The following is a 24067-nucleotide window of genomic DNA, read 5'->3' on the forward strand; positions in this document are numbered from 1 at the left end:
TCTTTGCTGCTCTCCCGTATAGCGGCTTGTTTGGGGGGCAGTGAGGAGAGAGAAGAGAGAAGAAGACGGGATCCAGCGATTCTTCTCCTCTCACAACTTTTTGTGTTTTTGTTGGTCCCTCATCTGACCTGCTTTCGGTCATAAGCGCACCAGCCGCGGGGGTTGTGGTGGTGCAGCTGCTTACCCACTCCATGAGACTGGCCCGGAGTGAAAAGGTTATTGAACCGAGGAGTGGCAGTCACGCAGGAGAGAAGGCGAAAGGAGGAAAAAAACAACCCCCGGGGATGTGGTTCAGCGAGCGGCAGCCAGCTGCTGTCCAGCCGCCCCGCTGATCGCGCCGCGGCGGATAGAAGTTGCTCCGGCGCGCGCGGACGGACGGAAGCTCCCCCGGAACCGTGAGCCCGAAGGAGCCCCCCCCCCCCCCCCCCCCCCAGTGGATACAAATAAAGCGCTTGTACTCGAGTGTGTTTGAGGTCAGGAGAGCCACAGGGAGGCTGAAGAAGGAGATGCTCGGCCGGCGCCCCTTTGGGAAATACGTGTGACACCCAGACCCGGACCTCGGCTTGGTGCGTAAAGGCTTTCGACAAGGAAAACAAAAAGAGAGGAGAAAACCCAGACCCCCTTTTGCGTCCGCCAGGGTCACTGGGAGGAAACAAGGAGAATATCCCGTTTGTGAGTTACTGTTAGCCTGCGTGGAAGTTCTTTTTTTTCTTTTCTTCTTCTTCTTCCCAGTGTGGATATTTGACAATCCGAAACGCCCACTTTTTCTGGTTTAGGTGCATCTCACCACACCTACATGCCAAAAGAGCACTGACGCACATTTACAAACACATTATCACAACCCACTTGAATACACACACACACACACACACACACACACACACACACACACACACACACACACACACGCGCGCACACACGTTACATGTTTGCACTGTAAGTATAACCCACTTCACAACGACACAGCACGGATTGAAAGCCCATTAGTTTCAGCAGAATGGAGGTTGTGTGGACAGGTGGGGGGCTGTAGGAGTCCTGTCTGTCCCCCCTCCTCCCTGTCCCTTGTCGGTCCTCTTTTCCCAAATGGATGTTATTATCTCCCAAAAAAATGTGTTGCCTGGAAACCGCTGAAAGCTCGCTGCTGCGCATCTCTGACAGAAACGGTCACCGGGTCCTCGCCACGGTGCACAGCTGGAACCGCAGCTGAAAACCCACCGGCCATTACGCGTCCATCTTAATTTTTTTGGGGTGCTTTTTTCATTTTACCGTACACCTTTCACCCCTCTGCCCTCAACCCGCCGCCATCATTTTTTCCAACGGGTCTTTGGGCACCCCTCGGCGCCCTCCGCGTCCCGTCCTCTCCTCCGCCCTGGAGGGGAGGGGGTCACTGGAGTGGAGCATGAGCGGGTGCCACTATCCTTCGCCGCCGCCGCTGCAGGAGCAGGGCCGCAGGTACCAGCACAAGGTGTCCCTGGTGGTCCGCTACTTCATGATCCCCTGCAACATCTGTCTGATCCTGCTGGCCACGTCCACGCTGGGCTTCGCCGTGCTCCTGTTCCTCAACAACTGTACGTTGGTTTCAACAACACACAAAAAAAACACACAATTTTGCTTTCACAACACCGAAGCAAATGGGTCACTGTTTGTCAAAAGAACACTGACAGGAAATGAAAAAGTGTTGGCGTCGTCCTTTTTTAGACAGAATTGAGTTGGAAATGAGTTATTTTGCGTCGCACATTCAACTCGAGCTGACTTTACCTTTCATGGTGGCCTTATCCGCACTTGAAGTAGGGCGTTTAATGTCAGGAATGGGGGGGTTCCTTGATTCAGATGTGGGAAAAAATGCTTCATGTTTCCCGTCTAAAGACTTGGCATTTACTTTGAACTGCGGGCGGAGGAATTAAATGGCGACTAAGCGCCTTCTGGATGACGCAAACATGACCTTTTGGCCTCGAGGCTTTCGAGTTTTGATGATGGCCATCGCAGTATCTGGTTCTTCTTCTTCTTCTTCTTCTTCTTCTTCTTCTTCTTCTTCTTCTTCTTCTTCTTCTTCTTCTTCTTTTTCTTCTTCGAAACCCCATGCTGGGTACCATTTGAAGTGTGTCAACACTCGGGCTGCTAACTCTCTCACACAAATCTGTTTCTGAGTGCCCGGCCTGCCTTTGTTTAGACTGCGTGAAAGGCAAAAAAGTCCTTAACTCTCTAAAGTGGGCTGTTAGCTATGCAAGACTTGTGCCCCGTGATCACAATAAGGCAAAAACAGGCATCGTTGTTTTGGGGTCTGGAGGTCGAAGTGGTGGTTAGCTGTCCCGTGTCCACCCTTTCTTCCCCTGTGCCGTTCTGTTAGTCTGTTGCCAGGCTGTTGACTTGTCAGCCATGCACGAGGCAAAGTCCCCCATTGCATTGTGGATGCACCTCCTTGCATCCGTCCACCTCCTCATCTTTGTCCCTCTCTCCTTCTCGTTCTACTCGGTCGACGTGGGCGACCAGGGTGAAAAAAAAAAAAGAGAAACGAAATGCTGTTGTTGTGCCGGAGCCACGAGGACAGCTGGATAGGATGGTGACAGGGCTGGTAGTGCTGACGCGTGTGTGTGTGTGTGTGTGTGTGTGTGTGTGTGTGTTTGAGAGTGCGTGGTGGGAGGAAGGGTGTCAGAGGAGCTGCGTAACCTCAGATTCGCTCCCTTCTATTGTCACCATATGGGGTGAAACATGTCTCCACACACACACAGTAACCAACTACCCCCCCCCCCCCCCCCCCCCCCCCCCCCCCTTCCCGCCTGCCAACGGAGCCCACGCTCCATGTGTGACTATACGTCACACATATGAGGGGAGAAGATGACACACATTCAGTGGTAGACTCCCTCACATGGCTGAATGTCACCATCGGACACATATTGATTCTGTGAAGATATAGGGTGGATGATGGGGGACTCACTGGCAAAGGGAGAGGGGGGACGGGGGACGGGGCCCCGATGTTTATGGGAAGACCTTATCTTGTCCTTTCATTATGGAAATGTGACGGAATCGTTTAGCGTCTTCTCTCTCTTTTCACTCTCTCTCTTCTCTCCGTCAGGCGTTTTTTTTGTGATTCGCCCGGTGCGACATCGCGTGTCTCTGTGTGTTCAGGCATGCTCGCGAAATGCGAGACGGGAAGCAGCCGGTCTGTGCGTGGATGTCTGCTTTCTGTGTTTGTGTGCTCTCAGCAGAACTTCTATATTTCCCACAATTTCTGTTTCACTCGTTTTATATGTTTTCTTGAACCCCCCCCCTCTCCCCCAGATGGAAATCAGTTACCGTCATGACTGACTGGGAAACAGCTTCAGCCGACACTTCATTATTCACCTCCAGCAACAGTCTCGCCTCGCCTCTCTCCTCTCCTCATTTTTCTCTCTCTCTCACACACTCCCCCCCCCCTCCCCCCCAAAAAAAGCCCCGGCTGGTAACAAGCAATTTTAAGCGAGCCTAAATAAATAAATAAAAAGTCAGCTGCGTCTTGGTAGGGGCTTCGCCAAGGCGGTTGACTGAGAGCAACCAAACCAAAACCTGTTCGCGGGGTAATTGATGATGTTTTTATCTTCCTCATTATCTCCCGGGGTTGCGCTCATTACACATGTGCATCGTGACGGTCTGTCGAGGAGCACGTCGTGTTTGTAAGAGGCTGGATAATATGTATAATATGTCAGAAATAGTTCAACATGTTCATGTCTTCTTGCTTTGCTTTCAGCTGTGTATCATTCGGCGTCCACGGTGTATGTATGCACTTTGCATAACTGCCAAGCTGTCGGCTGGTATCCCACTTCAAAAGATGAGTTCACATGATGAGCCAAACAAAATGCAATAATCCACAACGCTTGAACATCAACACGTTCCTGTTCCATCCCGTCCAGCGGGAGGATCTTCGGTTCTCCTCGTCTCTCTTTCTTTATATTCGGACTAGAACAGGTTTTGGTTTGTTTGTCACACAAAAAAAGCAATCTGCAAGACACCCACTGAGGTTGTGTGAAATTGCCCATATTCACTATTTTTTAACGATTTTTTTATTTTGTATTATCGCAAGAAAAATGCACATTAGTCGCTCGGTTAGCGTTTCGTCACTAACGCGTTTTTCCTGCCAAACAATGTCAAAGCAAACTGCATGTTTTCCATCTACATCTATCTACATTACCTGGACGAGAGCCATGTTGTAAAGGTGTCAAAACTGCAAAGGACTCAGGTTTCATGACCCCCCCCCCTCCTCCCCCCTCCTCCCCCGTGTGTGTGTGTTACCCAATACTCTGTCATTTGACACTACAGGTCTCGTTTTATGGCTCCCACGAACCTGACAAGCCTTATGTCATCGTCTGCTAGGGGCTGACCAGGAGAGTAGAATGATGTCATTTGATGTATTGAGGGGGGGGGGGGGGGGGGGGGGGGGGGTAACAAAAACAATCTGATTTATTCTGCATATGGCTGCTAGTGCGGGTGGGGAGTGAGTGCGTTTTCACTGATGTGCTGTATGTCTTCACCGGAGTGGAATTCCCAAATCTTATCTCACCGTCACTCGCTCGGATCTTATCACACACACACACACACACACACACACACACACACACACACACACACACACACACACACACACACACACACACACACACACACCACGTCCCTTCACCCCATGTGCTCTTATGATATCAAAAGTCCTGCGGTGTAGTTTGGGATGACAAGACCATGGAAACAATAAGACAAAAGACAAATACAATCCTGTCGTTTAGCCCCTGCTGGGTTCCTGCAGCCCCCCCCACGGATAGAAAATGTGTCTTTTTTGTTGTGTGTGTGTGTAGCAACTCAATTACTTTGCCAGCACCTCTGGGAAGTCTCTACCCCCACCACAACCCACCACAACCCACCACACACACACACACACACACACACACACAACAAACTAAAAACCCTTTCTCTTTATCTCTTTCAGACAAACCTCCTCACTTCACGCCGCCCCAGCCTCCTGATGGTAAGTCCTCTGTGTTTTTTCTATTCTTTCTTCTCGCCGCCGTTGACCACTGGTGTTTTGGCGCTGTACCTGCGAATAATGACCTTGGACAGCGCACTCCCTGCCTTTTGAAGTGGGCAGACGTCTGCGCGTCGAGGCCCCGATTCGGTCCGCTCCGCCTTATTTTGTGTGTGTGTCTCTGCACGGTTGGTATGGCGAGCACGTGGCCAGGTCCGCCCGGGGCTTTGATGTGAGAGGGATCTTTTGATGACTTGATTTGATCTCGCTCCGCACGGCTGGTTGGGCTGATGTTCACTACCTGTTAGCACGGCGGCACACGCGTCCTTCTGATAGAGTCTAATAGGATTATCCCTTTCCCTTTCCCTGGGTAGTCTACTGGGGGGGTGAGCAGCACCATCACCTCCTTCCATCCCACACATTAAAATCTTTGCAATGGGTGCTGCATTGTTTCTTTTGTTCTGGCCAAGTAACATAAGTTTTTTAATACAAAAAAAAACATACAATTAATTTCCAAAACAGTGGATCTTGGCAGACTTTAATTGAAGGAAAACAGCTGTTTTTCAAGCTGCTATCATGAATATTTATCAGAGGCAGCGCAGTGAGCGAGAGTTGTGTTTTTCTTTCATACTGCTCATGACAGACAGCCAGGGACGAACTCCAACCGGTTCCGAAGGTGTCGCGTCGTGCCACTTGTACGCGGGCTACAAAGCCTGAGGTTTCGTGTGGAGAAAAGGCGCGAGGAAAACATGCTTCTAATGATTACAGCCGGCCGGCTGATGTCAGGGACAAAAGGCCACAGTGGGGGCTTTCTGAGTCTGTTTCTGGTAATTGCCCAATCACTCGCCCCATGGGCCAGCGTGTTCGGACAAAGCGGTCCGCAAGAGAAAAAAAAGTAGCAAATTAGAGGTGGTTTTGTGATGAATGTGATTGTTTCTCCGGTCAAAAGCCTGTTTTCTGCCGATGTGAAATGTTTGGCTTCGACGAATAATTGCGCTCGAACACCTGAAGAGAATGTCTATTTGTATTATTCTATTTTTTTCCGTTTATGTGCCTCATAAGACAAAACACATGTTTTTGCTTCAACAGCAAATGAAAATGTACTTGATAAATGATTATATCTCACGGAGGGGTCTGTGTTTGAAGCCAATATTGCCATGAAATTGGTCTCTCCACTGGAAAAATGAGAAACTGTGTGCAGCCCATTTCTGTCAGCCATTGAATCCCCTCACCCCCCGACAAAGGAAATGACGCCCCGCTTATCGATTGAGCCACTCATTTCCCGGGTATGAAAGTTGTCTTTGCCGTCTGAAGGCCCGCAGTTTGTTTCTGCACTAGTCAACCATTTAAAAGCTGCTGCTAGCCCTTAATTACATTTCCAATAGTTCTGCAGGCTTAACATCAGCAGCCTGTGCTGTTTTAATATGCCAAGCAAAACAAAAGGCAAAGTCTCCAATCAGCGGCGTAAGCCTGCCCTGCGGGACGCAGTTTCTCCGGGTCATTTAGCGCTGGAGAGATTAGTGAGACAATTAGAGTTGGCCCAAATAAGACAGTAGGCCACTTTTTTGGAGGCACGGGGGTTTTCAGCAGTGGTGGATGGGCGATGTAGAAGACGCTGCAGACCAGCAGACGGGCTAATATCGCTCCGCAATTAGTCAAATGTGCTCCAAAGAGCACGGGGCCTTGTTCTACCGAAACGTGGCCCTCAGTGCCGAAGGACGCTCAGCACTTCATTACAGGAAATCACACACGAGATCCCGCCAGTCTGCACTTTCAAACGGCCTAATTTGTCTCTGAGCTGCCCGCTGATGAGACGTCCTTATTAGCGCGAGGAGATGCCGCAGAAAGTAAAGACATTTGTTCTGCAAATTAGAGTGAGGGAAGTCTCGGGATTCGCTGGCGGTGGGAGGGAACAAAAAAGTAAATAAACGCGGGTTCGGCACAACACAAGCAAATCTCTTCGATGGAATTCACGGCGTGCGCCGCCAGCCGCAGATAGCTGATGAGTCCTCCCCAATGAATGGCCTATAATCACCAGTCGAGAAAAAAATGAAGCGACAAAAGTCACTAAGCAGCCTCTAATTAGGCCTCTCTTTGAAGGCTCCAAAGCAGCAGTTGCTTGGCTCAGGCCGCGCTCATTATTGCCTGTCGTCTCCCGATAATAAGACAGGCGTTGCACGTTTGGTCAAAGCGAGCTCAGAGGATTCTGTAGCTCGAGGGATTAGTATTGGACTTTGGGGATCGGGGGACGACACCCTGGATGATCGAGGCTCTCGCCCCAAAGGAGGCATGTTGGTGCACTAGTTAAGGGCATCGTAAGGAGGCTCTAGTATCAAATACAATCTGTGAAGGTTTATTACTAAACCAGGTGACTTACGCCAGATCCAGCTGTAATTGAACAAGGATAAAGAATAGATTATTTTTCTGGAATTCAGTCTCAAAGACTTCGGAGGAAAGTCCGCTTGCACACGGCTCCCCGGAGCTTCCCTTTTATTTCCTCCGAACGCAACCGCAGGAGACTGAACAGCGGCCGAACAGAGGATCCAGGACGGGGCCCGGGACCCCGAGAGGAAAGGATGCGCGTAATCAGAAAACAGAGCCTCTGACAGTTCGGAGGTCCTCCGTGACCGGCTGCCTGGCAGGAGCCTGCGAGAATCCTTCAATTTCGCATCTTGCCGCTGACAGTGTTCCCCGGAGGACGCGCCTCACTGACAGGCAAAAATAAACTCCTGGACTGATGTGTGATTTGATCTGAGATGGAGGGACGGCAAAAACTAAAAGAACACTACCTCTTCTTAAAGAATTGACAAAACCTTTTGTCAGCTCTGGGAGAATACAGTAACTAAGAGCTGCAAACCCATTACCCCCTCAGATGTGGGAGGTAAAAAACAAAACAACAGACACACACACACACACATGCAACCCTCCTGTAATTTATTCCGCCGGAGCCGTTTCCTGTGTTCTTGACAGTAAGCCTAACTCGGAGAGAGGCAGAATTAATTATGGCTCCGCGGCCTATCTTAATTAAATCATTTCACATCACAGATTTCACACAACGGAGGCAAAAAATATCTACCTCATCTTTTCGGGGCCGAGGCGGCGGGGCGGAGAATGCCCCGCATCAAGATATCAAAAGGGTTCGCGGTAACGTTGTTGCCTCCCTAGGATTGCGATTTCACAGAAAGGGGTTGTCATGTCCGGCTTTTGACACGGAGCAGCTTGTTAGCCCGCCGCTGTGCAGGGGGAGGGGGGGCGGCCTTGACACTTTATCAACGGGGAAAGTTTGTTGCCCTTTTTAAAGTACACAGAGCCTTCAAATTACGCAGCTGAACTCGCCCTCCCCCGGTCAGGGCAGCATGTCTGCTTTCCAGCGCGCCTGTGGACTCAGCAGATACGTGAGCGCCCTGAAGGTGCTCGGTAAGTAGTGAGGAAAGGCTTTACCCCGGTATCGATCTGTCGAGATGGGTTAGAGTAGTAGTCCAAAGAGAGGGAAAAAAATATATATATATATTAGCCAGAAAGGAGGGAACTGGCGGGGGCTGCACTTTACCTTGCTTTTCCTTCCCAAGGACACCGAGTAATTGTTGACACAGTTAGCAATGCCGATCGTTGACGCAGGTTGTTCCCGGACCTCGGACCTCGAGGATCAGCAGTTCTTCTGATTCGTTGGCATCAGACCCCTCTGTTTGATCCAAGCCATACAGAGTATTCTGCACCAGCTACATCCGCTTTTAACCGGACTCTCGTTGCCAGATAAGCGTCAACAAAGGCAGCAACAGATTGCGGGCCAATTCATTTTCAAGGTGTGTTTTTTTAGGACATCGTTTAGTCTATATTTCACTCATGAATATTCTACGCTGCATGTCCATATTGATGGCGACTTTTCATTTTGCCTCGTTAGTCACACATTATATTCATCTACGCTTTGTACAAAGGGATGTATATCTTCCTCATGAATTCAACACAACAACAACAATAAAGCAGAAAATAAAGCTAATTTCCATTGAGCCGAGTGTCTGAAAGGATGACAAGAGAGGGACAAACAAAACCCCATTGACGCCACGATTCCAATGCGAGCTCATTAATAGTTTGGGGCTGCTTATCGAAGGCCTTATCAGCTCGGCACGGCGGCGCAGAGGGACGGGTTTGAAAGCCTTTACCCCCGTTCCCAGCTCTTTGTCATATATTGGAAGTAATTAGCGCGCAGAAGGGAGCGATGTCGCCTTTGAATGAGCGCTCCATGTTCCTCGCGTGTCGATGCGCGGCAGCAGCGGCAGCCATTCAGCGCCCAGTGAAAGGCCGCCGTCGCTCATTCCTTCTCATTAACACAGCAGAATCATTTTTTTTATTCCGTATTTTTACACCGGGACTCAGTTGTCAATTTTTTTTTTTTTTTCTTTTTCGATGATGATGGCTAGGTGCTAATTTAAATGTTGGGTGGCCGTGACAAAAAAAAAAAAAAGAATGAAAAAAAATAGGAAAGCGTAACTAGTGGGATGTATTTCGCTGTCAGGGTTGTGTAATTACAGGAAAATAAGTGGCTGGAACAATATCCTGCTATTAGCCGAGTTAGTGTTTTCCCTAATTAAGAAGTGGAAGTCACCGGAGCGTTGACAACATCCTCACTGTTCTCACAGATACTGTATATACGTCGTGGTTCTGTGCTCACAGGCAGCCGGCTGCTGTGGAAGTCGAGGCAGCTGCAGTTCAGTGCTCTCTTGTTCTGTCAGACAGACACACACACACGCACACGCACACACACACACACACGCACACGCTCTCATACTCTCTTGAACATTTCACCCCTTTGTCTCTTGTTTTTCTTCGCTCAGCTAGAAACATTGTTTACAGATTGCAGTTGAACCTCAGGATGTGTGCGCGAACACACAAACACACACTTCACACAGACACACTCGAACTCACACGGGCACGCACTCTCTCCCCGGCGCCCGAACATCCCATTTAACAGTTTGTATCAACTTTTATCCGCGTCGGCGTGCTTTGGTGCTTTGTGTTGCTGTGTGCGAGTGCGCATGTGTTCCCTGTTGAGTATGCGTGACAAATTTGTGTGTGTGTGTGTGTGTGCGTTTCTTGGAGGCTCATAACCAGGGGAGGGTGGGAAACTATCCATGGGTGAACCTCCCACCCACAACCTGACCCCGACACACACACACACACACACACACACATTTCAGGGTGGAATTATCAGTTCTAAAGTGGAGATATCAGCTCGCTCGGTTGTCTTCTGTACCCGTACATTTATTGGCGGTTGTCATGGCAACCAGATGTGCAGCTGGTTGTGGATCAGTCCGTGGACCCTCTTATCCATTCTGGTAAACAGTCGATTCACAATTCACTGCTCGCATGGTAGCTCCATCTGCAGTGAGCTGGAAGTCTCACCCATACTGTTAACACACACACACACGCACACACACACACACACACACACACACACACACACTCACACACTCACACAGACACACAAGTGGGGAGCTTTTTGCTTACATGTGTTGGTTGTCGTCATTCAGGTCATCCCCTTCCATTCGACTTCCGGACCTGGAAGCCCTGACGTCAACCACAACCTGTTTGTGTGTGTGTGTGTGTGTGTGTGTGTGTGTGAGCGTGCTGATTGCTGCCCTCTCACTGAGATTCATGTGACAGCAGAGAGCGAGACAGAGAGCAGACGATGTTGAGACAAAGAGAGAAGCACGAAGTACAAAAGACTGCAAAGACCCTGTTATTTGGCTGGGGGGCGTGGCTTAGACGATACATCGTTCGCCTCATAGTTCGCCACATAGTTCGCCACAGTGCGACACATTTCACGAAGACTATTATGTAAGTTCTGGACTTGCCGAGTCGGGGGCCGCCCCTTTTCCCCCTTTTCCGCTGGACCACTGGTGCAGCTCATGTGAGCACAAAGCAGCCACTGAGCCCCCGCCGGAACAAGAGGCGCTGACTTCTACTATTCCTTGAGGCCGACACACACACACACACACACACACACGCACACAAGGCAAGACAAAACCCTTATCGCTGCAGGAAAATGTACATATCAGTCCCATTATTTTTTAATTAGATCCCGAGCCATTCTTTCTCAAACAAGTCCTCTGGCCTCTGGGACGTATCGCTCAAACCTGAATACAAAGCTCCTCCTAATGATAGAGACGGGTGCGTAAATGTACGGCTGGGCACATATCGTACGCATTAAATCAACAATATTTAGACAAAAATATGCAATACATTCCAATTGTAATGTCTTAGTGCACGAAGAGAAACACCCTTTAAGATCTTCCATCAGTGTTATATTGCTTTGTTGGTCTCTCTTTACCGGCTGCTGCTGTGTGTCTGAGTCCACATATACAGTATATATATATATATATATATATATATATATATATATATATATATATATATATATATATATATATATACTGTGTATATTTGAGCTGCAGAAGCAAAAGCAGAAGCAGAAGCAAAAAAAACAACTAAATACATCACCCTCGCGTTCATTACAAAGCAGATATGGAAAATATAATTTAGGCTTAACTGGTCAGCGCAGAGTTAACCAGCCGCTCAGAAATGAAATGTATCACTGAGGCGGTCGGAGGAGTGAGAACGCTCTTCCTCTCTGTCGTCCTTTAATTCTCCAACCGTGCTCCAGCTGTGGTGGTGGGGAGGGGGGAGCAGAAAATGTATCCAGCAGATCATGATTCGTCTTCCTGTGTATCCGTCTTTCTGTCCAATGCACCTGCCAGAAGGACTGAGAAGAAGAAGAAGAAGGAAAAAGGATGTTCTGTGCAAATGAGGGGAATTAATTCTCTCCCCCCCCAGGCTGGTTTTGTGCATATATTGTTTTGTTCACTCCTCCCGTGCATTTAACTCGTCATTACAATACAACAACCTCAGTTTTTCTTTTTTTAGCCACACACCTCGGAGTGTGTGTGTGTGTGTGTGTGCGTGAGCGTGTGTGTGTGCATGTGCGTGTGTGTGTGCGAGCGAGAACAAACAGACAGTGCTTAGTATTCCAGCAACCTCGCACGTCTGCCTTCTTGCTCATCTCCATAATGAGAGAGAGGAATAGAAACAGTTGAACAATTGACAACAATTTAGCTGGTTTTTGGTGGGGGCTTGAGAGAGAAAGCAATATGGACAACTATGCTGTGCCACTGGGACTAATGGGCATGACCTTTGGAGATTATTTTCTCTCACTTGAGTAGTGAAAGCAGTGTGTGTGTGTGTGTGTGTGTGTGTGTGTGTGTGTGTGTGTGTGTGTGTGTGTGTGTGTGTGTGTGTGTGTGTGTGTGTGTCCGTATAGCTGCTCTGCACTCGTCCAGCGAGTCCCATGCACCCCAGTGCACTCTGTAACTCCATAATTAAGGGTTGGTGTCTGAAGGCAAGCTGTGTGTGTGTGTGTGTGTGTGTGTGTGTGTGTGTGTGTGTGTGTGTGTGTGTGTGTGTGTGTGTGTGTGTGTGTGTGTGTTACTTGAAGAAACTGCTGCATTTCATTATATATATAAGACTTTTTCAGGGTCATGGCTAAGGGCCTCGCAAACAAATGCACAACTGGAACTTATTTTGTAGTCTTAATGGCCTATGATAAAAAATATAAAAATACGTACATTCATATACATATATAAATACATATATACATGTGTATATACATGTATATCCATATATCTCCATACATATATACATGTATTTATTTTGTTAACTTGAAATGTGAAATTTGAAAGGTTTAATTGTTTAATTGGGTTTAATTGTGAAGGGTTTAAAGGGGCAGTGTTGCACATAAGAAGCAGTTCACTTTGTCAGAGGACTACACAGCTTGTAGAGTTCACCATGCAGGTGGAAGAGGCTGTTGGTTTACGCACTGTGGGAAATGAAGGATTCCCGATTTGAGGATTGTGCATCTTCATTACAGTCATAATACGTCTAAGTGTGTTTTTTAACCCCCTCGGCACACCTGCAAGCATTCTCCTGCACGGCTCAGGCTGTTGTATATGTGTCTGGCTTGATGTATGGGTGAGTGGGTTGTGTATCAAATGACTGAAGAGCACTAAAATGTCATGCATTGCATACATAATTTCATAGCGAGTGAGCTCATGTCACACACAGACAGATACACACTGGTAGGAAAACAAGGCGTCCAGTGAGTCCTAGTATTAGCCTCGACATTTCCCGCTGGAGTCAGACGGCTCTCATCCCCACAGCTGTCTCCTTGCACTTCCACTGCAAAAAAACTCACGTACAAGAGCAAGTTGACTATTACTGAGACTTAAGTGGAAAAAGCCCCATCAGCAGGTGGACAAGTCATCGTATCATTTTTAGCATCTTTTTTTCTTTTTTTTGGTGCTAATTTGTTCCAAAGCGCTCCCCCTCCACTTCAGCAGGATATTAAAGCCTGATTCAAGGACGCGATTGTAGCTGCTGGTACTTGAGATGCTTGCTCTTTAGATATCGCCTGATAGCTTGAATCAGTGTTTAATCAGCTGTGATAATGGCAGAATTAATGTTGGAAGGAAAAGGAAAAGAACAAACAGACTCCACACTTAAACTGGATGTTGTTTTGTTTTTGTTGCTCTTCTTAATACCTTTTCTCTCCGTCTCTGAACTCATCTCGCTCCGGGCTGAACTGCAGCCTGTACGAGGTGTCTGTACGTCTGTTCAATGTGCAACGGGTTCCAGTGGATAATGAGGGAGAGAGCGAGTGTCTGTCTAACACAGTCCATTGGTTGTGGACGCAGTCAGAAGTAACTGCATCCCACGGCCCTGAGGAGAGGGGAAGGCTCAGCGGTGAGATCGTTAAAATGTGGTTCCCAAGCCCGCGGGCCAGGGCGCTCACTAAAGGGGTCAGGAGATGATTGCCGGGTAACAAGGAGCGAAATGAAGAAGAAGAAAAAAGAGGAAGGGGATTGAGAGGGGGCAAGAAACAATAAAGGAAGAGATGTGGGAGGGAGAGCTAGAAAAAGAGAAGAAAGAAATGAGACTGGGAGAGCAAGGGCAAAAACTCAAATATGCGTACTTCCCCCTCCTGCATACTGAGAATATTAAGTCATCATCGTTCAAAAATTGACCTGAACTTAAAATTCCCCTTCGATTTAAATCCCTCCCCCTTCCTCGTCCTCTCTTCTTCTTCTTCTTCTTCTTCTTCTTCTTCTTCTTCTTCTTCTTCTTCTTCTTCTTCTTCTTCTCCCAGAAATTCCTTCCACTTTGCAGTAATTTCAATTCAAACAGATTGGTCCAGTTGGAGCCCTTCACAGGTGGAGCGGACCCAGAATGCATTGCTCTGCCGGCTCCTCTCTGTGGTGTCAATGGCCAAACGCCGTTGAATCACTTACGTGTCGAAAATTGGCTCTCGACCGAGGTGTTTGCGGTGTGTGTGTGTGGGGGGGGGGGGTTCTCAGTCGGACTTGAACGCAGCACGCGGTCAGACTCGAGCCATGTGACGCTCATCAATACCCCCGACAGGCAGCGCATTCCCTCTTGTTCAAAATGGAGGAGAGAATGTGCAATTACCTCTGGGTTCATCTGATGCCACGCTACGATTCAATCACTTCCTCCAACCCCCTGCGCCCCCGACCGGTTCCATTATAGCAGAGAGGAACAGCGATTGGTTGAGGCGACGATGTGAAGCGCCCTATTTTTGTCTCTCAATCAGATACCGGGAGGTTTTTTTGGTGGTGTTTTTCTTCCACTCGGCTATCTCGTCTGGAGTGGCTCTGAACTAGTTGCCATTAAAGTGATGGCAGCCGGGTTCCCGTTAGACGGCCGCACAGGTCAGGCTGCGACAGAGAGGCCGGGCAGTGGCAGATGGCAGCCAACACACACACACACACACACACACACACACACACACACACACACACACACACACACACACACACTTTCCGCTCCTGGGGGCAGTGTTAGATTAGGTCACAGCAGTCCTCCTGCAAAAGATGAGATATGGTGTCGGAGATAAGAGGTGGCTGGCTTCAGGGGCCGAACACACACACACACACACACACACACATACACGCACACACCTGCATTTGAACACATACATAAGCACGCACACGTATTATTATGCATCAGCACACCCTCCAGACAAAGCAGGTAAACACAGAGGGATTGGTGTTTGTCAAAGGATGCGCATGAAGCCAACTTAAGCACGAGACGATCTCCATAGTCTCCCTGCTGCTCACTGACCAAACACATCCTCCGATGAGAACCCAAACCAGCTTTAGAATTGGCTCTTTTTCTTTCTTCTCTCCCCTCGCCGCCATAGCCAGTAAACAGCGCTTCATGGAGCATTGTTGACATGCTCCATGAAGCATTTCAGCTAACGAACGCTGTTAACGCTGTTCAGCTAACGAACGGGTTGATGTGCGGTTGTCTTAGACGGGGTTCTCGGCGAGTCCCCGCCATGTTAAATTTTGCAAATAGACATGCATATTTTAAGTCCCTCAGACGCGGCGTTGAGCAGACTTTTTCTTTTAATATTTCAAAAGTTGCAATCTGCCACTTTCTCATATATATTCATATCTGTTTTGCTGCTTCTTTCTCTAGTCCATTGATTTAACACAGTGGTCTGAAAAACGTCCTTTGTCACACCGAATATCCTGTTGTCTACATGCAGTTAGTGCTCAACTCAAACAGTAGGTTATGGTCTGGGAACAACTCCATCTGATGGAACATTTTCATCTTTAGCTGGCAATTGTATAACCCTTAAGATTGTAAAAAGCCTATTTTCGATACTTCTGCATTTTCAACCATCATTTCTCGGCGATAGCATCCTGTGATTGCCTCTCTTGTGTTGCATTTCATAAGTATCGCTTCAGAGAACACGCACCGTTTTCTTTATTTAAAAAAAAAAGCATGATTCTCTCAGCAAACGGTTTGTTAGCTTCTTCGTCTCATCTACTTCAGAATATATGAGTTTCTAAAGGTGGCTTTAGAGGACAGGAAAGTCTTCGTGACCGACAGGAGGCAGCCTGCGCCTCTGAAAAGAGAAGCCAGTGCTGTGGTGCCTTAAACCTGCATTCTCTCTAATGGCCAGCAGGGGGCGACTCCTAAATCTGATTGTATTGAAGTCTATGAGAAAACTAACCTCCTTCTCACTTTAAGTAAACATGAGTTTATGGTCTCAGTCGCTCGTTTCAAGTCTTCTTCAATACAGCATGATGTTTATTTAGTAAATGATGGTCCATTTAGAGACAAATACACCATAAAGCAGAGTATGCTTTAGGGCGGGGCTACCCTTGTGATGCCACGGGGTGGGTAGCCTGGGGGTTGACAATGGTTAATCAGCGTTTGGTTATACTTAGCTCCACCCCTCTCGTGTCATTTCTGGTTCCATAAAAAAACAAGATGGCGACGGCCAAAATGTCGAACCCGAGGCTTCATAACTGCAGTCCGCAAACCAATGAGTGACGTCACGGTGACTACGTCCACGTGTGTGATGAACAGTGCCCATTGCTCATTTATAAATATTGTTCAGTGAAGCTTTTATGAGTGTTTAATAATGTGCAATAAGGGGGGGGACACACCAAACTTGGCCAAAACAGTTGAGAGCATTATTAAAAGTTTCTTGGTTTCTAGATTTTTAGAGAGGCCCTGTCTCCTCCATCACTGAACACGTTATGCTAATGGCCAGAGTCACGGCCTGCTCTGTCAAAGAGCCGCCGCCGCTTTTAGAGGGAGTGTTCAGGTTCATCAAGTTTTAATGAGCCAGGGGAGAAATCGGCAGAGACATCGGACACTTCGCTTCATCTTGGGCCACTCCTCTGAACTAAATGCAGCCCCAGAGCTTTCAGCTGTTTGAAGGACTTTCAACCAGGATTAAACACAGCTAATGTTGCACATAATAAAAAACAGGATTATCACAGCAATGGGTTTTGCCTGTCTGAAAAAAACACAAAAGGGAGGACTCTACTGTGCAGACGGCCAAAGCTGATGCTTGTATCTCTTTCGTCTCTTCATGTGTTTTTACTTTTTTCCCGCTGTCTCTCTGGAGACTCTGGGAGCGGCTGCATTATTTAGGAAAGATATATGCTCGCAAACGTATCCACGCTTCCTGGTTTAAATATTTAAAATGTTTGTCTTTTTATGTGCACCGGCAAGCGAGGCGAAAGGTGTGGTTTTTTATTTTTATTTTGTATTCGATGCTGTTTAATGCGCCAACAATGATGGAATCTGATTGGTTGGGACGGGCAGATCACAACGCATCAAAAGCATCTGAGATCAGATAGGATGAATTTGGGTCGATGCGGCAGCAGGGGAGACAATGTAGATGAGACCAAAGCAAATACAGACTGTAAAAAAAGATTAACAGAGGAGAAATGTCATAATACAACCAGCTCACGGTTTGTTTGATGCCCAGTTTTAGGGCCCGTAGGTGGTTATCACATTACTTTGAGGCTAGATGATGGACACATTCCTGATTCGTTCAAAGCGGAAAATCTTTTATTTATTTATTATTTTTATATGCCAAATCATATAAAAACTAGGACCACATTTTGCATAAAGCCTTTGCACCTGGGTGAATTATCTCTAGACCAGTAGACTGAAGAGAACAGTATTGCTCTGCGACCGTATAGTGGTCTTTTGCGTTTAACATGGAAAATCCCACTGTGTGGGCTCAGGTGTTACTAGTTTTAAATCAAACTCAATGCTCCTGTGTTGCATCTTTGCCTTTCTGACAACAACAAAAAGAAAATTATAAAAAAAAAAACTCATGGTCCTCTTACTCTCTTTTCTCCTGAGCTTTCAGCAGCATCTCACAGCCTTCATCAGGTCTTTATTCATATACGTACATGACCATAATACTGGAGCTCCACACTCGAGTCGGAGGAGGTCATGCTCTAGCCTTTGCTGTCTCTATTGCCCGGTTGTTTGCCTCCTGACTTTAAAAACTAAAATGTCTGTGTTGTTGGAGCGTCCATTGTTACACATTTACAGCCCGAACACTGATTTCCCACGTTAATATGAATAATCACACGGATGGAAGAAGTTTCATACACACACATATGAGTAGAGGGCTCTTTTGTATGTGACCAGATTGTTAAATACCGCAGATGGAGGTAACATATGCAACACATATTCCTTCATAAAGATGAGTCAGCATGCTTGCAGCGCAAAAAAAAAAAAAAACACCTCTCTTTTTGACAAGTGCAGCTGCATCCTAATTAAGCCGAGAAAGACACCGGAGTTTGTGTTGTCAGTCGGCGCTTCTGCTCCTGCCGCCATCTTTTTAATTTTAAATCCAGCATACTGCTTACTGTGAATTCACAGTCAGTCTGAGCTCCCTGCCATGTGGTGGAAGGTGCGGAGACTCCCAAGAATGTGTGTGTGTGTGTGTGTGTGTGTGTGTGTGTGTGTGTGTGTGTGTGTGTGTGTGTGTGTGTGTGTGTGTGTGTGTGCGTGGTGTATCTTTCAACCAGTGGGGGAAGATAAGGCACTAAAGGATAAGGCTCTCTGTAATGTAATCACACCTTCATTCTTTGTCATGAAAAATAATTTGGTGCTCTCGGTGCTGTTTAGCATCTCACTTCCTCTGCCGGAGACCTTGTACTGTGAAACATTCAATACGACGGCACCACGGAAATACGACGGCGCCCGCTATTGTTTTTGATTCGGTGAGTCTGAGTGTGACCCATCGTGACATAACGTGGTCCTTTAGGCCAACATAAAGTCTCATTGGCTTCATTTTTTTGGGTGCCGGTGAGGCCATGCGTTATTAATACCCCAGGTGCAACATTCCACATCATTCATGTAGTAAGAGAGATTGTTTCATCTCTCTTACCTCAGTGGAGTGGATTAATGTGTCTGTGTGTCTGTGTGTTTGATGAATTTCCTTTTCCAATCTTTGTGTCCAAAGTCTTCCATCCGCCTTTGACTCTGATCCGGCACTTGTGAGGAAAAATGCGGCATGAATAAGGCAATGTTGATCACACTATTTATAGACAGAGTGCTGGGAAATGTATCAATTATTGAAGCGTGAGTGCGTGCGTGTCTGTGTGTGTGTGTGTGTGTGTGTGTGTGTGTGTGTGTGTGAGCGCAGGCTGGAGGGGTTCTGAGGGAAGACAGAATTGGTGTAGAGATTAATAATGAAGGACTGAAGTGTCAAAGGCAAAGAGTGAAGGGAGAGAAAGAAGACGTGTACAGGTGGAGTGTGAATGTGTGTGTCTGTGGTGGCTGGTACTGCCTGCGCTTGTATCTGGCGTGGTAATAACTCAGTCCAACACATTCTCTGACACGTTTCTCGGCGCTGACACTTGACTCAGACGTAATATTAGAAAAACCCAGAATAACCGGAAAAGTTGGGAGCGCTGAAATCATCAGCGTTTTGCCTCTCCCGTTCGCTTCTCAAATGATGCGCTAAAATAACCCGTTCACGACCTCCCACTCGGAGATAGGGAAAAGTTTTCAAACGACACGATGTGTATTTACAGAAGGGGGGGGGGGTTGACAGCTGCTCTGTATTATCCGATAAGTGGATGCAGAGGGAAGAGAGCTGCACTTCATTCGCACAGAATGATTTGAAGTGGTACGGCTCTCGCCTGCCTCTCAACGAGCCCCAGGCCCGCTCGGGTTGAGCATCTACGCAATTTACGTTAGTTTCCGGAGAGATGTGTTTTTCACTCCTATCGTCGTTCATGTTAACTTTATACGTTTAGCTAGGGAGTCAAAACCAGCGGTCGTCAGGTTGTTGCTCAAGGAAGGCCGACTTCGCCGGCTGTCGTTCCATTCTCACGTGTGATTACACTTAAAGCAATAACAGCTAAAAAATGAAAAGAAAAGGGAATTCAGCCCCATTTCAAACTGCTCACACAGACGGATGACATTTCTTTGGTTAAAAAAACAAAGCGTACCTTTTCAATGATTCAGTTATAATTCATTATTTGGTGTATTTCATGTGCATCTTTGTTGTTGACTTCGGTCTCATTTTTGTAAAAGAGCGGATGGTTTTAGATTTGTACCTGGCGGCCTTGACAGTTATTAAATACTATTCATAGCAGCGCAGATGGATATTAAAAAAAATACGGTGTGAGATGTGACCGTGCTTCTATTCAGCGAGAAGCTGTCCGTGTCTGTTGACTGATGAGGTTGGATTGAAATGTAATTGACAGGCGGCCATGTGAATTACTATTTTATTGAAGCCATCTGTGTTGTATCAGTGTAAATGTTTTTCCTTTTCTTTTTTGAAAGCAAGCAAGGCATCCATTCGCGATATTTACGTCAATCACCAACCTTTATGCATGCACACACAGAGTGCGGGTCAAAGGTCAGACTCCCACTCCCCACGGCACCTCCCTTTTTTTCCAGCCCAATTTCCAGGATGTAAATGGTCTCATGTGGAGCTGAATACATAGTGAGTGAGGTCAAAGCATGAATATGGAAGAACCCCTGCAACCAGATACACACACACGCACGCACGAACGCACACACACACACACACACACACACACACTGTCTGACCGGTCCCAAACCCCCACCCAAGCCAGCTGGAGATCATTTGCAGGGAGGCGATGGACATTGAACAACCTGTCCCCACCTACCTTCATGTACTATTCATGATGACCTTTCCACCGCCCTCTTTTTCCATCCCCTCTTAACACAGACACACACACGCACACACACACCTCAACCATCGTTAACGGGTCCAGCCTGTGGCCCCTGGGTGGCTCATACAGGTGCAGTTAAAGCTGTTAGCGTCTTAGTCCACGCCTCAGTGAGTCTGTGTGCACATCAGTGTGGCAGTAGGGTCACATAATGAAGGCTGAACGAGCCAAATAGTGGAAACACTCCTGCCTGCATTCATGAAAGCTTGATCGGAATGAGAAAGAGTGGGGGGGTAGAGAGGAGGGAGGGAGGGATAATTGGATGGATGATTGATAGATGGACGGATGGATGTTTGGATAGATGGATGGATGGATGGATGGATGTTTGGATAGATGACAGACACAGTGATGGATGGATGGGCAGATGGATGGATGGAAAAAGGGATGGATGATTGGATGGACAGACATACAGACAGACGAATGGTTGGATGGATGGAGAAAGAGATGGATGGATTTTTTATATTTTTTATATTCTGTAGATCCAATTGTAAATATTCATGCTCCCTTTTTTTGCACTTTTTATGTTTATCGTTAAATGTTTATTTCCTTGTATGTGTAAACATACTTGGCAATAAATAGTTCTGCTTCTGATTCTGATTCTGGGTGATGGAGACAGGGACAGAGATGGAGACAGGGATGGATGGACAGACGAACGGTTGGATGAATGGATGCAAGCGGGACAAGAAAAACCCTGCGTTTGTGTCAGGTCTCTGGTATGAACACATGATGCCTTCAGGGCAAAGTCAGTTAACAACACTCTCCCTTCCTTCTTTGGCATTTGTTGAGGCGCCCTTGAACGAGGCCTTTTTTCCCAGACAGCTGCCGGTGTGGAGCAGCACACCAGTGATGGTGTGAGCTGAGAAAGCAACGGGATGGCAGTGGTGTGAGCTCTACACGACCATCGGCTGACAATTCCTTTCAGAAAGAGACATTCAAGAAGCCGCAGAGAGAGCAGCGCTTTCTCGTTTGAGAGCAACAAAGCTTCAGCGCGTTTGGCCGCGCGAGCAGAGCGTGCACGGACGGGAATATTGAGCTTGCAAAAAGTGATATTTTGCATATTGGCGAAAAACAAACTTGATAAGCTATCACGGTTTATAAGGGCTGTTTCTGTGAGGTAGTTAAAAAACAAATCAATTCACTCTCTGGTGAAGTTGAAGATACAAATCCTGACTCAATCTTTACGAACCACAATATTTTTTTTTCCCGAGGCACATTTTAATATACTCCTAAACTATATTTGGTTATGACTCTTAAGAGACCCGTGCATCCACAGGTTTAAACCCCATGCGGACATTTACAAATTAGAAGCGGTGAAGTGACTCTGTTTTGGGCGCCGGTTATTAGAAATCATGATTAGTATGTTGCAGCAGAGGCACTGTTCCGCAGGGAAATTCTGAGAAAAATAAATAATAATAATGAAACAACAGAGATATTATTACAATAGCAACTGCCAGTGGACGTGAACAGAATGAATGTGGCCTTGCCGTAATGCACTTAACGGTTTCATCATTTTCCGTGTTAATTGTTCGGTGTGTCGGTTGTAGCCTGCACAGCATTGGATGCTCCAGCCAGAGGTGGCGCACACACACACACACACACACACACACACACACTGACAGCTGACTTCTTAGTATCTCATGCTGTCGTGTATGGAAATGAAAACGCTGCATGCATAATGGGCAACAAGGCCCATGGGTCTCTCTCTCTCTCTCTCGTTTCCACTTTTTTTTTCTTCTTTTCTAACATAAGCAGTTGTTACTTTTCATATCTTTACTACACAGATATCCATAAATTCACACTGGGGAAGAGAAAAAAGAAGAAGAAGAAAAAAAAAAAACATACCCGGTGCCACTTACCATATGAATAGCCCTACATTTAGCTTAAGTGATTCAAGTTAATGCAGTCTGGCACTCCATTAAATGGGAAGAGAATCTGAGGCAATCTAAATTTTCAAGGCCGCTCGTCTGAAATGTTCCCGGCTTCCGCTGCGGCGGCGAAACCCGTCGCCTGGTTTAGCAGTGGCGAACCCAAGTAGGCGCCGTCACCTCATTCCCGCCTTCAAGCACCTGCTCTGGAGAAAGAGCGGGATGTACCTGGTGATGTCTTTTCACGTCGACAGCGGCATGAATGAACGCATGCATGCATGCACACGCGTCTCTATGGACAGCTGTAGAAAATGAACTAAAGAGAACATTACACGCAGCTAACTGCTGCAGCTCTAGGTAAGCTCAGTCCTGCATGCCATCAGACGTGGAGAGAGAACAAGCTTTCGAGGAGACGCTTGGAAGGCCGCGTAAGACGCTGGCAGCCAAATCTGCCCCAAAAAAAGGACGAACACGTGCTGCAATGTTTTCACAAGCGAAAGCGGAGGTTTAGGTTTAGGGAGCCCAAAATGCCTCTGCACCAAGGAGCTGCACTCGCTCCAGGCGTCTCTCTCTCTGCGACATAATCCCACCTGTCTCCCGTCCCAAACTTGTCTCCAACCCGCCTAACCGGAGCTGAACGAATTCAGTCTGACGTGATTCCCATCCCCCACCCTGATACGTCGTCAGGATGCGTCGTCCTAATCGGCCTCAGACATATGCCATTCGGGCTAAGCATCGTTAGCGTGCCCGACAGGGGGGGACATATCACGCAGTCGAGTCGATGATAAAGCAGAAGTGAATACCTTCCCCGCGTTCTCGTTCTCTCCTCCCACTCTGTCCCTGAAAGTGGGAAGTAGGGGAAGAAAAGCGGCTGCAGAGCGACAAAAAACGGCGGAGACAAAAGGAAGCATTTTATCTGCCTTCCCCATATGTGTTTAACATTGGGAGATGCTGAATCACTCAGCCAAAAAAGAAAAGAAGAAAAAGAAAAAGCCCTTAATATACAAAACGCTCTATGTGTGTTTAAAAAAAAAAGACTGTCTCGTTTGCAGGCGACGCTGTTTGTTGCCGCACATTAAAAGTGTTTTCCATTTAAATTGGATGGTGCGCGGCGCGGCAGATAAGCTCCGAAGTGAAATGGGACAAAATGAGAGAGGAAGGGAAGCCAGTGTCTCGCAAACGAGCCGCCTTTTTTTTAGGGGGGTTTGTTTAGTTTTTTGTTGTCACACTGTTGCCGTTCGTGCTCTACGGACAATTTTGTTTTGTTTTACTTCCACACACTTGTTGCCAGAGAGGGAGGAGATGTGTGTCGGCGGCTAATGGAGTCAAGCTAACAATCGCTCTACGAAAGGTGTGTGGGCTTTCATGCTTTCGCTCCTTCACAGCCGATCTGATCCCCTCACTTACACCTGTCTGACGAGATCAGACCTCACACAACACACACACACACACACACACACCACTGAACTCCCCCTTAAGAACATGTAGCACCCAGCTGCAGGCACTCACTTTGTTTGTGTATCCTAGAGAGGGATGTATCAGCAAAAGGTTTCCACTTGATTGCGTGGGCTGCACAGGACATTCACACACACACACACACACACACACACACA

At 47.3% G+C, this 24067-nt stretch overlaps 1 protein-coding gene across 1 annotated transcript in view; it reads left to right on the forward strand.

Annotated features, from left to right (window-relative positions):
* agrn (agrin) overlaps positions 1 to 24067 on the forward strand; it is a gene marked incomplete at its 5' end in the record, with an annotated part of 206570 nt that overhangs the window by 79588 nt on the left and 102915 nt on the right. Inside the window, one exon of the mRNA XM_079226528.1 lies at positions 4952 to 4990. Coding sequence (XP_079082654.1) covers positions 4952 to 4990 — 39 coding nt within the window. The remainder of the gene's footprint in view (positions 1 to 4951; positions 4991 to 24067) is intronic.

The sequence above is a fragment of the Taurulus bubalis genome (genome assembly GCF_910589615.1).
Source record: "Taurulus bubalis genome assembly, chromosome: 11".
In the NCBI taxonomy this organism is placed as follows: Eukaryota; Metazoa; Chordata; class Actinopteri; order Perciformes; family Cottidae; genus Taurulus; species Taurulus bubalis.